Here is a 16,600-nt window from a genome sequence, read left to right on the forward strand (position 1 = left end):
TCCTTTTCGGACACTGGGAGGAAACTGGAGCACCCAGAAGAAACCCATGCAAACAGAAATAGACTGTTATTCACAAAAACCATTCTTTATTTAAGATCTACATTCATCTCCAGACTCAACACAGAATTGTATTTTTCTTCCCACCAGATCACAGCCTGTTAATCATGTAACATTGCATTAGTTACATCATTATTAGGTGTTCTTGTTTTAATCTTCCACTCTACAGCTCCACCATCACCACGTCAAATCATCTGAAGTAGCAAACCACGATCACAAATCACTCTTTTAGCTTCACTGTTGATGCAGTCTGTCTCCGAAGAAGTGTTGCATTGTTTCCGTTCTGCAATCCTCTCATTGCTCTTCATTTAGTCATTTATTAGCTTTCGTTGCCCTCTTTCTGGGGTCTTTAATCATTGCCCTCTTTTTGGGGCCGTTGTGTGCCCGCCTTCCGAGGTCTTTGATAAGCAGTGTACCAGAATATTGTCCTTATGGCATATTATTCCTTCCAGGGTCTGAGACATTGTTCTTTGGTATATCTTGGGTGCTGAAGCAATTCTGAATGATAACCTGTGAAATAATAAGAACCAAATGGAGTGATAATAGTAATTAGCAATCGAAGTTCTTTGTCCAAGGCAAATGCCAAAACGTGCGGTTATCCTCTTCACAAAATTGGATGCTGCTTTTTGCTAATTGGACAAGACTTCTTCCACTGATGCCATTGGATGGATCTCACGCTTACTGAATTGATTCAAGTCCATTCAGGTTCTAACTGAACAATTAGGCTTTGGTTCTGTCACTATTCCAGAACACAGCTCTCAGTATGGTTAGAGAATGATCCCTTGTAATGTGTTCAGTCTTATTCTTGATTTTGTTGAGGAGTTGCTGAGGGACGTTCCTCACTGTGAAGAAAGGTGTGGGCTTTGCATCCTCCCTTTAGCCTTACATGGTATTCTGTGTTTAGCTTTCCTAAGCCTGAAAATAAAAAACAAAGAAAATTACAGCACAGGAACAGGCGCTACAGACCTCCAAGCCTGCACCAATTATGCTGTCTGACTTAACTAAAACCCCCTAACCTTCTGGGGACCATATCCCTCTATTCCCATCCTATTCATGTATTTGTCAAGCTGCCTCATAAAAGTCATTACCGTATCTGCTTCCACTACCTCCCCTGGCACTGAGTTCCGGGCACCAACCACCCTAAAATCTGTCCTGCACATCTCCTTTAAACCCTGCCCCTCACACCTTAAACCTGTGCCCCCTAGTAATTGACTGTTCCACCCTGGGAAAAACTTCTGACTATCCACTCTGCCTATGCCTGTCATAATCTTGTAGACTTCTATAAGGTTGCCCCTCAACCTCCATTGTTCCAGTGAGAACAAACCAAGTTTCTCCAATCTCTCCTCATAGCTAATACCCTCCATACCAAGCAACATTCTGGTAAATCTTTTCTGCAACCTTCCTAAACCCTCCACATTCTTGTGATAGTGTGGCAACCAGAATTGAACACTATATTCCAAGTGCAATGGAGATGGAATTCATTCTTGAATAAGCTACTGGACCACTCATCAGCGATTTCATCAATTTGCCATTGAGCCTCAGCTGCAAGCATGCTTTTCTGCTCAGTAATGATGTTTGTCAGTTCTTAATTACATTCCAGCATTCCATGATTTCTTTAGCCTTGGATCTTAATTTTGCTAAGTGTTGGCCTATTACATTCAGCATATTTCATTCTGAACCTTGCAACTGGATGCAGGATGGCTGTAATGTAATATTTTTAAGCCATTTCACTTCATCAGATAATATGAAAACGCCTGCATCAGTATCTAGCTTGAATTCTGTGGGTTGACCATCAACTTCTGATTTAATGCCCCAAGAATTATTTTCTGTCTTATTAACTTGTCCTCAGGAAGTTATTTGTTTTTCTATGGCTCTTTTGCTTCTTGGAATTTAGTTTCGTTGTTATCTCTTTCGTCCTGTGAACTATAGCAATGTTGATCTGCAGATTATTTTAAAAAGTCTGAATTTCCAAAGTTGTGGCACTCGACTCCCCATTTGGACATTCTTCCCACTTTACTTCTCTCACCACACCAAGAACATCTCAAGATGGCAATCAGCCCACTTATTCCCGATTTCACAGGCTTTTGTTTTACTGTGCTTTTTCTTTTTTGTCCGACATATTGGAGGGTTTCATTTATTTTTCTCTCATTTTCCCCATGAACAATAACTTTGTTTTCCGTTCTAAGCTCAGTCTGTTATACTATTCATACTGCTTCTGTGAGTTAAATCTCCCCTCCTTTGCAAAGGATCTGATGGGATCCAAACCACGATATGATTGCATATTAATTCATCTGAGGATCTCATAGTTGCAATTCCTCATGAATCTTTACAGGTCATTTATGAAATGAATGCATAGATTTGCTTACTTCATGCTTCCTCTTAAGTTTCACTTGCTCAATGATCAATTTTTTTTCAGACACAAGTACAAATCGAATGCCTGGTGGACTTCTTGTCTAATAGGAAGCAGAGAGTTGGTATCAATGGGTGCTATTCTGATTGGCGGTTGGTGACTAATGGAGTGCCGCAGGGATCGGTGCTGGGGCCTCAGCTATTTACCATTTATATAGATGATCTGGAGGAGGGGGCTGAGTGTAGGGTGACGAAATTTGCTGATGACACAAAGATGAGTGGAAAAGCAAATTGCATGGAGGGTGTGGAAAGTCTGCAGAGGAATCTGGATAGGCTGAGCGAGTGGCCGAGGACCTGGCAGATGGTGTATAATGTTAGCAAGTGTGAGGTTATCCACTTTGGCAGAAATAATAGTAGGAGGGATTACTATTTAAAGGGCGAAAAGCTGCAGCATGCTACGGTGCAGAGGGACCTGGGGGTCCTTGTGCATGTGTCGCAAAAACCCAGTCTGCAGGTGCAGCAGGTGATCAAGAAGGCGAATGGAATGCTGGCCTTTATAGCGAGGGAGATAGAATATAAAAGCAGGGAGGTCTTGCTGCAACTGTACAGAGTACTGGTGAGGCTGCAGCTGGAGTACTGTGTGCAGTTCTGGTCGCCGCACTTGCGCAAGGATATTTTGGCCTTGGAGGGAGTGCAGAGGAGGTTCACTAGGCTGATACCGGAGATGAGGGGGTTGGACTATGAAGAGAGACTAAATAGACTGGGTCTGTACTCATTGGAGTTTAGAAGGATGAAAGGGGGATCTTATGGAGACATATAAGATAATGAAAGGGATGGATAGGGTAGAGGTAGAGAGATTCTCCCCACTTGGAATGGATAGCAGGACTAGAGGGCACAGCCTCAAGATAAGGGGGGCGCAGTTTAGATCTGAGTAGAGGAGGAACTTCTTCACTCAAAGGGTGGTGAGTCTCTGGAATTCTCTGCCCGTTGAAGTGGTGGAGGCTACCTCGCTAAACATATTTAAGTCACGGGTAGATAGGTTTTTGACAGACAAGGGAATTAAGGGTTATGGGGAGAAAGCGGGAAAGTGGAACTCATCCACTTCAGATCAGCCATGATCTTATTGAATGGCGGAGCAGGCTCAAAGGGCTAGATGGCCTACTCCTGCACCTATTTCTTATGTTCTTATTGACATGAGGTCAAAGATTCATTGGTGCCTGTCTTGCAATACCATCTGCTATGGCTTCTACTGCATACATTACTGACCTGAAACTTCTGTTTCTTTTATGCAAACCTGAACCTGTGAAGTAATGCATTTTGGAAGGTCTAATGAAGATGGGAAATATACAGTAAATGGCAGAACCCTCAAGTGTATTGATAGGCAGAGGGGTCTGTGTGTAAAGGTACACAGGTCACTGAAAGTGGCAACGCAGGTGGAGAAGGTAGTCAAGAAGGCAAATGGCATGCTTGCTTTCAGTGGCTGGGGCGTTGGGTTTAAAAATTGGCAAGTCATGTTGCAGCTTTATAGAACCTTAGTTAGGCTGCACTTGGAATACAGCGTACAATTCTGGTCGCCACACTATTAGAAGACTTTGGAGAGGGTATAGAAAATATTTACCAGGATGTTGCCTGGTATGGAGGGCATTAGCTATGAGGAGAGTTTGGAGAAACTTGGTTTGTTCTCACTGGAATGATGGAGGTTCAGGGGTGACCTGATAGAATCTACAAGATTATGAGGGGCATGGACAGAGTGGATAGTCAGAAGCTTTTTCCCAGGCTGGAAGAGTCAATTACGAGGGGGCATAGGTTTAAAGTGTGAGGGGCAAGGTTTAAAGGAGATGTGTGAAGCACAGAGAGTGGTAGTTGCCTGGAACTTGCTGTTGGGGAAGTTAGTGGAAGCAGATGCAGTAGTGAGTTTGAAGGGGCATCTTGATAAATACATGAATGGAATGGGAATAAAGGGATGTGGTCCCTAGAAGGGTAGGGGGTTTTCGTTCAGTTGGACAGCATGGTCAGTGCAGGCTTGGGAGGCCAAAGGGCCTGGTCCTATTCTGTAATTTTCTTTATTCACTTTTCTTCTTTGTTCTGTTCTAGAACTGGAAACTATTCATTCCAGTTGTCCCAGTGTTGAACCTGTTGCAAACCTTCAGTTCTGGTTCTGGGATTGGTAATATCTACTCCATGCTTACCCTAAGCTCTGGATATTTTGTTGCTTCAGTACTTTTGTTTGTAGGTTGTGATCTGTACTCAGTGCTGTCTAGACTTTGGGTGTCTGTCGGATTACAGCACGTAGGATGTTCCTTTCCCAGCTGAGTTTTCAGTCTTTTCCTATACTTTTCCCAAAGATTCGTAGGTCTGCAATCTCCTCGAGTTTTTCTGGGTCTTTATGCTCTGTCTGCTTTCTTCATGTTTTGGATGGTGGATGTGAACAATGAACAGAAACAACCATCTGTCACCATGTTTTGCCTTGGGTTCAGATTTCTATCCGGTTTTCCTGTGACACTAAGAATACTTTCAAAGATTATTACTCTTCTTGTTTATTTACAGATCTATATGCAGTACTCTACACATAAGGTTTTACTACTTCTCACCAGATGTCTCTTAGTCATGTGACATTGTATGATAGTTGCATCAGTGGGCCGAAGGGCCTGTTCTTGTGCTGTATTGTTTTATGTTCTGGTATCAGGTGCTCCTGATAACTTTCTACACTGTAAGCTGCTAAAACATTAATTGAGTTTCAGCTAAGTTTTCATCCACCTGAATTGTGTACTGAGATATGGCTCCAACTATGTGTGAAGGATTGTTGTAAATGCAGAAAACTTCATTTAAATTAATATGGTGCTGCAATTCCCATTCAGCATCTCCTCGGGTCTGTCATTAGGTTGGTTGGTTTTCATCTACTTGGGTCTTTTATTGTGAAAGTCAAGGATGGATTTACCCTGGCGTGAAATGAACTGGTGGAATTATGCACTTGTTGGGATTTTAAACAGTGTGGGAGTGGAAACCTACCTATGTTGCTGATCAGAATTATGCCATAAACAATAAAAAAAATGACATTGCATGCATTTTCCTCAGAACCAGCAAAGTGTGACCGACTGTGCAGATTATTTGAAAAATAAAAGTGCTACAATGCAGCTAATCTGTTTGACTGTGGATGATGTGATATTAAATCTAGGATCACTCTTGTTTAACTTCAAAGTTTATCCAAATGGATACCTGCCTCCTGGCATAAAGCTTAACGTAAAAATTTGTGTGTTACAATATTGCCCACTTTTCAGCTGTATTAATTGCATAGCAGTAGCCATCTGTTTACACTAACAACTTTCTGCTTAAATTATTTTATCAACACAGGTGACAATACGATTTGAACTTAATTTTTGTTCAGGTATATACTTCACAATGAATTGTGAAGAAATGTTCCAAACAGCAGGTGTAGTTAATCAATTATTAAAATTGCTTGGATTAGCACAGTATTTTGTGACTCTTAACTGATTATGAGCTAAAGTCTGACCATTATTGTCTGAGTGAAATGGCTAGTGGAGCAGTTCAAGAACTAAGTTCCTGCTCACTGCAATATATCGTTTGTTCATCCTCTTATATTCCAACTCTTGGTAAGAGCTCATATACTTATATACTCAGTCTGACAAATAATTATTTGCTGCTCAGTGTGGTCACTTGCATCTGTACACAAGTGAAGCTTATGAAAGTGGAGACATTCCCCCACACATATACCTGATCTAAATTCATTCTAATTAGAACATTCTAATTGGCCTAAAATCGATGAATTTTTTTTTTGTCTTTGTTTAGCACTGCCAAATACAATCCACTCACATTCTTACCAAGATTCCTATATTCGCAGTTCAGGAGAGCAGCCAATTCTTTTTTCCTTTTCATAGCTCTTCTTCAGGTAAGCTTGTTTAAATGCATATTGTTCATTTATAATTTTTAAATATATTTTCTCATTTTAGATATTAATGAAAAGTATCTTTATCTAGAATGTTATAAACAAAAACTTCTTAGCCCTTCTCCCTGTCATCCAGAAGATTATTGGAGAGATGGGGATGTGAAGGTGATGCCACAATCAGATCATCCATGATCTTGTTGAATAGTGGGGGGAGGCTCGAAGGGCCAAATGGCCTGCTCTGCTCTGCTCCTAAATGGTATGTTAGAAGAGAATATATTTTCCTGATTTTTGTGGTATGATCATTGGATTTAAGTTTGAATTGCACAATTGTTTTGTCTTCCTGAAGAGGTTTGTTTTTTTTTCCCCCCCATACAACTTCTAATAAGTTGGCTGCACAAATTCATTTAGAACAGTCGATAGTCATATAATTTGAACTTGATTAAGGGTCGAGTGCTTCGGCACTTAAATTGCTAGATGATGACTTAATAAAAATAAAGAATATTTCCCAAGTGGAGAACAAAACTGCAGATTCAGGTATACATAATAAACATCTAGAATAAATATATGATGAATCTGCAAATTCTTGGATTTAATGGAAAATTAGCTAACAGGATTGAAAACCAATTTAACAAAATAGAACGTGACAATATTGAGCACATGAAGTATCTGGTGGAATCTTGGCTTCACTTCTCTTGGTTTTATGCTGTTTATGTTTCATAATGTACAATTCATGATATGAAATAGGAACAGTATGTGACAGATTTACAGCATTCAAAATGATGTGGATAAATTAAGTAAACAGACAAAAGAAAGGTAGATGGATTTCAATGAGCATGAATGTAAGATAATCCAGATTGGTAGAGAAATTGTTTACACAATTAAATGATGCTGACAGCAAGTATTGCAACATGACACTGTCTCGATGTTAGCTGGGATAGTAACCTAGCTGAGTTATATTCTGTGTTAGTGTCCGATGTGTGGAACTCAATTATCATAAAAACTTTCCAAGTTAAATTATCATGCAGTCTATCCAGATTTTCTTTGTTGCTTCATATGGGATGTGCTTTTCTTCCTTTCTAGTGATGGGCCCCAATAAAGTATCACGTTAGCTGATCAGTCATGAGGAGTATCCTGAAAGACTATGGAGCCTTCAATTTGGCCAAGCACCCTTCACAGAACCAAATAACATCAAACTCCCTCATATAACACCAAAACAAACTCTATCAATTGATTGTTCACCATGTTTGCTGTTTATGGTATAATATTTGCACAAAATGACCATTAGATTTGTTGTCTTAGTATTTAGCCTTCCAAAAATAATCTCGATAAATGTGAAGTAAATTATGAAATCCTGAGGATGTTATAGGGTGCTGAAAAATGTAGTTTATTTCTATGTCATGACACCTTAAGAACTACCAATCAGTGGTACATGAAATAATGGTATTGATCCCCAAATTATTATTGATTAGTATGCAACAATAGAAAAACTAGCTAATAAATCAGCAAATGCAGAACCCTGAAGAGGTTCAGTAAGTTCCACGCAGGAGACCCAACTTAAAATTAGTGAACAAAATCCTAAATTATAATTAATTAAAAATGGAAGGAAGAATAGTTGAATTTTGATTCCTAATCTGAAATTAGAACCCAAGGTAAAATCAAGGGTATAACAAATTTAATTATTTCAAAATGTATTTTAATTTTTTTGTAAAACAGTATTTCCTCTGATCAGTAGGTTGATGCATCTCTGTTTTTGTGTTATATCAGCACAGTCTAGATAGACACTCCAGTTCAGCACCAATGAAATGCTAAGATGAGAACACGAAGCAGAGGTTCCATCAATCCCTCAGTTGTACATAAAAGTTCCTATCACTGCTGTTTAAGGATGAGCAGTGAGGTTTTTCCATTCCACCAAGACTATAAATAGATTTATAGTTTGAGATTCAGCTTTTTCAAGTCATTTGAAGTTTTCTTGTTTACCAGGTAGTTCAATGATATTGTTAATGGTTCCCTTGTTTTTGGTACTCACCTCTTCCTTTTAAATTTTCCAGCATCACCCCCTTCAAATCAACCACAAATGACATCCTATGGGACTAATCAATATACTCCCTCATCTTTGGTAACCTGTCTGCAGTCTTGGATACAGTTGACTATACCATCCTTCTCTAATGTCTGTCTCTCGAGTGCAACTGCTGTTCCATCATTGTTTATCAGATAGAGCCAGAGAACTTACTGCAATGGCTTTTCTTCCTATTCTTACACCCTTATCCCCAGCTATTACTCATTTAACTGCTGCTGCACAGCGATATCATCCTTAAACACAATATCTGTTTTGCATGTATGCAAAATGCCCAGTTCTACCTCAGCACACCCTCTCTTAAACTTCCCCCTTGAGTGCACCTGATTTCAATCTCCTGGAGCTAACCCCAGAATGGAAATTGAACCAAATGTTCAACTCTAGTGTTTTGTAACATTATGTGTACATAGGTAATTAGAATTTTCAGCAATGATATTTTGTATATTTATATCCTATTTTCCTCATTTGTCTAGCAAATCCCAGATGTTTCCCCTACTGGTCGTTACACAACATTGGTCCCACTCTTGTTCATTCTTCTTGTGGCTGCAGTAAAAGAAATCATAGAAGATATTGTAAGTGATCATCCATTAAACATTTTGTTAAAGCAATTATTTTTCTGCATGGATTTGAGCATTGTTCGGGGAGGAGAGATGTTCGGTTAGAGCAAATACATTTTGAAAAGGAAAAATGTTTTTTTTGATTTTTAACTAGCAATAACTAGGAACGTTTGGTTCTTAGTGGGGATGTATGTTTGGAGTAGTATTTGGAGCAATGTACAACTCAGTGAGGAACTAGTCTAGTCAATGTGTTAACAATTAATAAGAGTATTAAAAAAAGAGAAAACACAAGAAAGATGAATATAAGCTATAACACTTAATTATATTGATAACTAAACTGGTCTTATCTGAAATTACCTCTTGTTCCCCAAATATATCCACACTCCCTGAACACACTAAGCTGCCCTTTTTCACAACAGATAGCCACTTTAGAAACTCAAGTCAAATCCAGCTCATACTTCTCAAAAAATACAGGTTAGGTGACCAAGTCTGAGGAAATGTCTTTTGCTGGTTCAGCAAAGATATAAAACTGCATCTTTTTGAGGTGAATCTCTGCAATCTGCAATGGTTTGAAATGTTAGATGGACCAGGCCTCCTTGGCTCTGATCATTGATGGAACTGCCCTCTCTGAAGACTTTGGCCTATCTGGATGGAAATGTAGCTCCTCACTCAGTGATGGTGCTGGCAGCTATACTGCTCATTTGCTTTCATATCCACCCTGTGGATTTGGCTGTCTAAGTTGTCAATTTTATATAGCCCCACTGATCTCTTGTAAACAACCACAATTTCTTTAGACATCTAGTAATCTTGTTACTGGGCAAATTGCATCTCAGTAGTCCTCTAGACACCTGCTAATTGTGTTACTTGTCTGTTATTTTTGTTTTCATCTCGAGTTCTAACTATTACATAAAATCCAGTAAGAAAATCCAACAACTTTTTGAGTGGAATTAAGGCTAAGAAAGTCTTCAAGATGAGATAAAATTAAAGCTTGCTAGGAAAGACGTGGGGCAATTAAGGATAGCTAACGTGGAAATGCAAAAGGAACAGTTATCTGATGAACTTCATGGGATTCTGTAAGTAAAAGGTGATATCAGGTGGATGTTGTCAATGGAGTTTCCAAAAACGCTTGATAAGATGCTGTCTAGTCATAAGAGTTATTCATAGCATAGATGGCCCTTTGAATCCATGACTGCTTCCTATGGAACAATCTAGTCAGTTCCACTTCCTTGTTTGATCTCTATAGCCTTACAAATTTATTTCCGTCAAGTGCCCACTCAATTTCTTTTTAAAATCATTGTTTCTGCTTCCACCACGATAGTAGGCTGAGTGTTCCAAGTCATTAGCTTTCACTGCATAAAACAATTCTTACACTCATTCATCCTGCATCAGCCGCCAAGATCCTAGGATAAGAACTATAAACTAGGATCAGGAGTAGGCAATTTAGTCCCTCACACCTGCTCGCCATTTAATACGATCATGGGTGATCTCGTCTCAGCCTCAACTCCACTAGGCTACCTGTTCATCATCAAAATATGACATAATCCTGAGTACCTCAATCAAATCTCCCATCAGGTTTTTTGGTTCCAAGGAGAGCAACTCCAGCTTTAGCAACCTAACCCTGTAACTGATGCACCCCCATTCCTGGAACCATTAAAGTAAATCTTCTAAGAGAATCAGCACAAAGGACACACCCACTTTTTACAGCACTAACTATTGTAAGATAAGTTTAAATGCCCAGTTAGTGATTGGTTGATGAATGAATGTTAATGAATGAATTGATAGAATTAGGTGAAGTGGGTGGGTCAGGTAGTACATGAGTGTGGTGGTGTTGTAGCAATTGGATAAAGTGGTCGGGGTCTCACTGGCTGGTGGCTGAGAGTGGTAGGTGGCTCAGGAGTTGTCAGGTCCGGTTCGGGATGGAGAGCAAATTGGATTGTGGGACCTAGTCTGGTCAGTTCAGGCTGTAGTTGGGCAGTGAGAGACAGTCAGTTGTTAGGGACAGTCAGGCCAGGAGGGGTAGTCAGTATGATTCAGGGGTTTCATTTTGTAGTTGTCCAGGAGTTAGACTGGGATTTTATTGCCTAGCACTTCCCAGGTAACTATTCAGGTAAATATCATGGAACCGTTGAAAGTCACTGACTCTAACTCAGTTTAGAGACTTTTTCAGAGTCCCGAGGAGCAGGAATATTATAGCTAGCATGTCGGGACTTCAATGGGGTCCCGACCCACATCTTACGCATCATACAATCCAAAAATTGGATGATCGGGACCAAACTATCTGTCCACCTTCATATATCAATGCACCTGCACTTCCTGGTCCCTCTGTTCCTGCACCCTTTTTAGAACTGTGTCATTAAGTCTACATTGCCTCTTTTGCCAAAATGCATTACCTCTCATTTTTCTGTGTTAAATTGCATCTGCCACTTGTCAGTCAGGGAGGTTTCACTGGTAGGTGAAACTAGAACTAGGGGGCATGGCTTCAAAATAAGGGGGAGCAGATTTAGGACTGAGTTCAGGAGGTACTTCTTTACCCAAAGGATTGAATCTGTGGAATTCCCTGCCCAGTGAAGCAGTTGAGGCTACCTCATTGAATGTTTTTAAGGCAAGGATAGATAAATTTTTGACCAGTAAAGGAATTGAGAATTATGATGAGCGGGCGGGTAATTGGAGCTGAGTCCATGAAAAGATCAGCCATGACCTTATTGAATGGCGGAGCAGCCTCGAGGGGCCAGATGGTCTACTCCAGCTCCTAATTCTTATGTTCTTATTTTGTTAACTTATCTATATTCTGTTGTAGGCAATTATCATTTTCATTTTTGGCCATTCTTTCAAGCTTGTTATCATCAGCAAATTTTGAAATTTTATTTGGTATTCCAAGATCTAAGTCAAATATAGCGAAACGGTTATGGTCATTCCATTAACTCTTGGGGAGCACCACTATCTTTTGCTTGTTTCTTAAAATGCTTGCAATCTTCATATTTACAACTATTCTTTCCAACATTATAAGTCTTTAAATCTAATATTTTCCTTATCCACCAGTTGGCTCGCTCTTGTTGAGCTTTTTACTGAACGTTTTGACATGTCGCTTTAAAGAGTTCTCCCAGGTTATTTACTGCCGTACCTTTTAGTTTATGTACTCAATCAATTTTAGTCCTTTCACTTACCAGAAGTTGTGAATGCTTTGTAGCTGAATATATTAAGGTTGAAAGGTCCAGATTTTTGGTTTCCCAGGGAATTGAAGAATATGGGGAGTGGGCTGGTAAGTAGAGTTGAAGCTAAACATCAGCCATGAACATATTGAATGGCAGAGCATGCTGTATGGTTCACCCTTGCTCTGATTTCATGTGTTGTTATATTCCTACATCTGTTGGCTTCCCTTTATATATCTGACTAGTTGCATCCCCATTAAATAGCAGATTGTTATACAAGGCCACCCTTTCACCAATTGTATTGAAAGAGGCTAACTTCTTTTCATCACTAACTACTGATTCAACCTTTTAGCATTTCCCTCGATCCTTATGCATGTGGTGTAATTTTTAAGGATAATGATTTCACATGCAGCCCACAGTTGATAACATACTTTCTGAAAACACCTTTACAATTAAAAGGACTGCAGTATTTTGAATCTTTCACTTATCTGGGTCTTAAGGGATTTTAATAAAACCACATTGCTATAGTGTTAGATTCTGCTTACAACACCTAATTTCTGGAGAAATGAATGTTTCTTTTATTTATAAATTAAATTAATGAGTTATCCGCACTGACTAAGTCGCAACTTTTTCATGTTATTGTAGCTTGGAGACAATGAATGGCTATTGGCTTTAATTTTAAGCACTTCATGCCGTTGTGATTGAATAAATGATTTATAATGCTAAATAACCAAGAATAGATTTTGTTCATTGCATCTGACAAAGCCAACTTGAACAAATATAGGTGCTACAAGCTCTAAATTGAAGAGGAAACTTTAAATTCAGAACAGTAATGTTGATAAACACTTGATAGGGTAATCACCTAAAGTTGGGTACTAAAAACAAATGAGGTATTGTAATAGTCTTGCTGTTGTGTGCATTAGAGACAAACTTCCTATCAGGAAATCAAAATATGTATAAACCTGTATCAGAGAATGCACAGCTAGTTAACTTGAACAACGAGCTTGAAAGTGAGATTTGACCTATAGCAACAGCAAGTTGGATGTTTAGTTTTTTGATAGAATGAGTAGAAAGATAATATCTGAAAACTGTATTGAGGATAACAGTACAGCCTCATGAATTCTATGAGAAAGAAGCTAGTTAGATGGTTTAGAGATCTGCCTTATCTTACGAGATATTATGATGAGGTTGCCTTCGGTGGCATGTATTGTAGAGCTGAGTTATAAGGAAAGGCACATGCTGTAGCTGACAGCATGTGCAAAGATTGCATTGGAAAATACAGTCAGGCCTATTGAGGTTTGCAGTGGATGTGTTTTAAAGCCAGGAGAAGGAATTAATTTTAATTTCAAACATAATATTGTTTGAATTCTTTTGTCACCTAACTGATCAATCCACAGTGCTTTTTTTTAAGAGAAAGTTTACTAAATTCACTGCTACTAAGAGATATTCCACTAGTGGATTCAGCAAAGATGAAAGAAGCATGGTACTGTTCATGTGGGAACTCTTGCAATATCTGTGGCCAATATCATCTGGCATTTCAAACCTGACTGTAAATTACATGGCTTCTATTGCTGCCAGACCAGACTGCCCCTGCTGGCTATCTGGCATCATAGTTGAGGACATGGGGATGTCACTGATGTATTGGTACCAGAAAGTGAGAGGAACTCCTCGCAATGTGACACTACCACTGGCTTTTCGTTATTTTCACTGATCTGAAAGAGAGCAGACTGCAGATCAGTAGCTTGCTGTAAGTCCATATCCATATGCTCCAATGTGCTCTATAATGTGGATACCCCCTCTCAAAAATGGAACCTGTCGCCCATGTAACAGGCCAGTTGAACTTCCATCATAGTTGTAATAGCAAATACCATTAATTCCAGTTGTCAAGGTTGGAAAGTTGGTGATACTGCAAAGGATATCCTGTGAAAAAGAATGTTGCTAATGGCTACTGTGCAAAAAGCAAGGGAGAGACATGTGTGAAACGAGCTCTTAAACATTGGATTGAATTTTAGCACCCAACATTTTAGTTAAAGCTCAGCTATGACCAGTGTGTGCACCAGGAATTATACTTCTTGCAATACTCAAATACTTGTTTAAAACTTCTTCATGAGATTAGGCTATCCTGAACGTAGCTGATATCATTTAGAGCAACCGTTGTATAATTGTGACCTATAATTAGTGGTCTTCTATGGGACCATTGGAAGCTGCCATCTAAACTACAAGTTTTTAATAAATACTTAACCTGAATATGCAGCCAAGAAGAGTACGAGTGCTTACAGAGCCAGATGGTGTGGGGGAGTCCTATTAGCTTGAGCATATGTTTACTAACACTATGTAGTCTTCATCCTGCCTCTTTCTTTCATGTGTCTTAAAGTGCTTGTGCTTTGACAGGTGACATTTCACTGTACTGGTATGAGGCCACACTTGCCTGCCTTTGACACATTTACAGTGTAAAAATCTGGCAGTCTTGCTTTGGAAATTTTCAATAGACCCAGCATCCATTTTGTAGGGATGGGGGCAAACACATAGAGCACATTTGCACTTTGGGTGAACAAGTGCTTCCTGATTTGATGCTCATCTGTAATTTGAAGATTGCGCCTCTGTGTTATGCAAACTCATAAGAGGGAATAGCTGCTCTTTGACAATTCAGGCAAATATTTTTATCGTTTTAAACATTTTGGGTGGAACTTTCTGGGAAAAAAAATGACAAATTGTCAGGGCTTGACTGAAAACTGACATGTTTCCCTCCAAAAACGCAGCCAAGTTTTTAGACCACTTTTTCCGACACTTAGTGCATAGAAAACTTGGGAGCATAGTTTATGGCATCACTATCAGAGCAGTTTTCGTGAAGGTCAACCCACGGAAAGCAGCTGGCCCGGGTGGGATACCCGGACGTGCACTCAGATCCTGCGTGGATTAGCTGGCGGGGATAGTCACAGATATCTTCAGCCTCTCTTTACAACAATCTGAGGTCTCAATCTGCTCCAAGAAGATGACCATTATCCCGGTACCTAAGAAAAACCAAGCAGCATGCCTTAATGGCTATCGGCTTGTGGTTCTGACATCCATTGTTATGAAGTGCTTTGAAAGGCTAGTCATGTCGCGACTCAACTTCAGACTACCTGGATCCACTGCAGTTTGCCTACCGCTGCAACAGGTTCACAGCAGACACCGTTTTCCTGATCCTGCACTCAAACCTGGAACACCTAGACAACAAGGACAGTTATGTCAGACTTCTATTTACTGACTACAGCTCAGCCTTCAACACTATTATTCCCATGAAACTCATTTCCAAACACCATGGCCTGGGCTTCAGCACCTCCCTCCACGACAGGATCCTGAATTTCCTAACTCTCATCACAATCAGTAAGGATAGGCAACAACACTACCTCCATGATCATCCTCAACACTGGTGCCCCACAAGGCTGTGTTCTCAGCTCCCTACTATAGCCATACACCTATGACTGTGTAACCAAATTCCCCTCCAATTCGATTTTCAAGTTTGCTGACGACGCCACCGTAGTGGGTCGGATCTCAACAGTGATGAGACAGAGTACTGAAATGAGATAGAGAATCTGGTGAACTGGTGCGGCAACAATAATCTCTCCTTCAATGTCAACAAAACAAAAGAGATTGTCATCGACTTCAGGAAGTGTAAAGGAGAACGTGCAACTGTCTGCATCAACGGGGATGAAGTAGAAAAAGTCAAGAACTTCAAGTTTCTAGGTGTCCAGATCGTTGACAACCTGCCCTGGTCCCCCCCATGCTGACGCTATAGTTAAGAAAGCCCACTAACGCCTCTACTTCCTCAGAAGACTAAGGAAATTTGGCATGTCTGCTATGACTCTCTCCAACGTTTACAGATGCACCATAGAAAGCATTCTTTCTGGTTGTATCACAGCGTGGTATGACTCCTGCTCTGTCCAAGACCACAAGGAAATAGAAAGCGTCGTGAATGTAGCCCATTACACAAACCAACCGTCCATCCAATGACTCTGTCTACACTTCCTGCTGCCTTGGCAAAGCAGCCAGCATAATTAAGGACCCCATGTGTCCCAGACATTCTCCCTTCCACCTCCTTCCTTCAGGAGAAAGATACAAACGTCTGAGGTCACGTACCAACTGACTCAAGAACAGCTTCTTCCCTGCTGCTGTCAGACTTTTGAATGAATTTACCTTGCATTACATTGATCTTTCTCTGCACCCTAGCTATGACTGTAACACTACATTCTACATTCTCTCATTTCCTTCTCTGTGAACAGTACATTTTGCCTGAATAGCACCCAAGAAACAATACTTTCCACTGTATGTTAATACATGTGACAATAATAAATCAAATCAAATATGGTGGACCATCCCCCACCAATCATGTGGCCCCACCAATCACATCAGGTGGCCCCTTACCCCAACTCCCCTCTATCATTATGGAGGTAACAGATAGCTCTCACCTTCCCCACCCTCAGTGCTGTCACTGGGGCTCTCCCCTTTTTCCAACCCACCACACTCAAGT

At 40.1% G+C, this 16,600-nt stretch overlaps 1 protein-coding gene across 3 annotated transcripts in view; it reads left to right on the top strand.

Annotated features, from left to right (window-relative positions):
• The window catches only part of atp8a1 (ATPase phospholipid transporting 8A1), a 362,709-nt gene that overhangs the window by 64,843 nt on the left and 281,266 nt on the right, over nucleotides 1-16,600 (top strand). For all 3 annotated transcript variants that reach the window (XM_080188142.1, XM_080188135.1, XM_080188148.1), the window contains exons 3-4: nucleotides 6,214-6,313; nucleotides 8,858-8,956. In XM_080188142.1, coding sequence (XP_080044268.1) covers nucleotides 6,214-6,313; nucleotides 8,858-8,956 — 199 coding nt within the window. The remainder of the gene's footprint in view (nucleotides 1-6,213; nucleotides 6,314-8,857; nucleotides 8,957-16,600) is intronic.

Source organism: Carcharhinus amblyrhynchos, chromosome 1 (genome assembly GCF_965287045.1).
Source record: "Carcharhinus amblyrhynchos chromosome 1, sCarAmb.v2.hapA, whole genome shotgun sequence".
Lineage (NCBI taxonomy): Eukaryota > Metazoa > Chordata > Chondrichthyes > Carcharhiniformes > Carcharhinidae > Carcharhinus > Carcharhinus amblyrhynchos.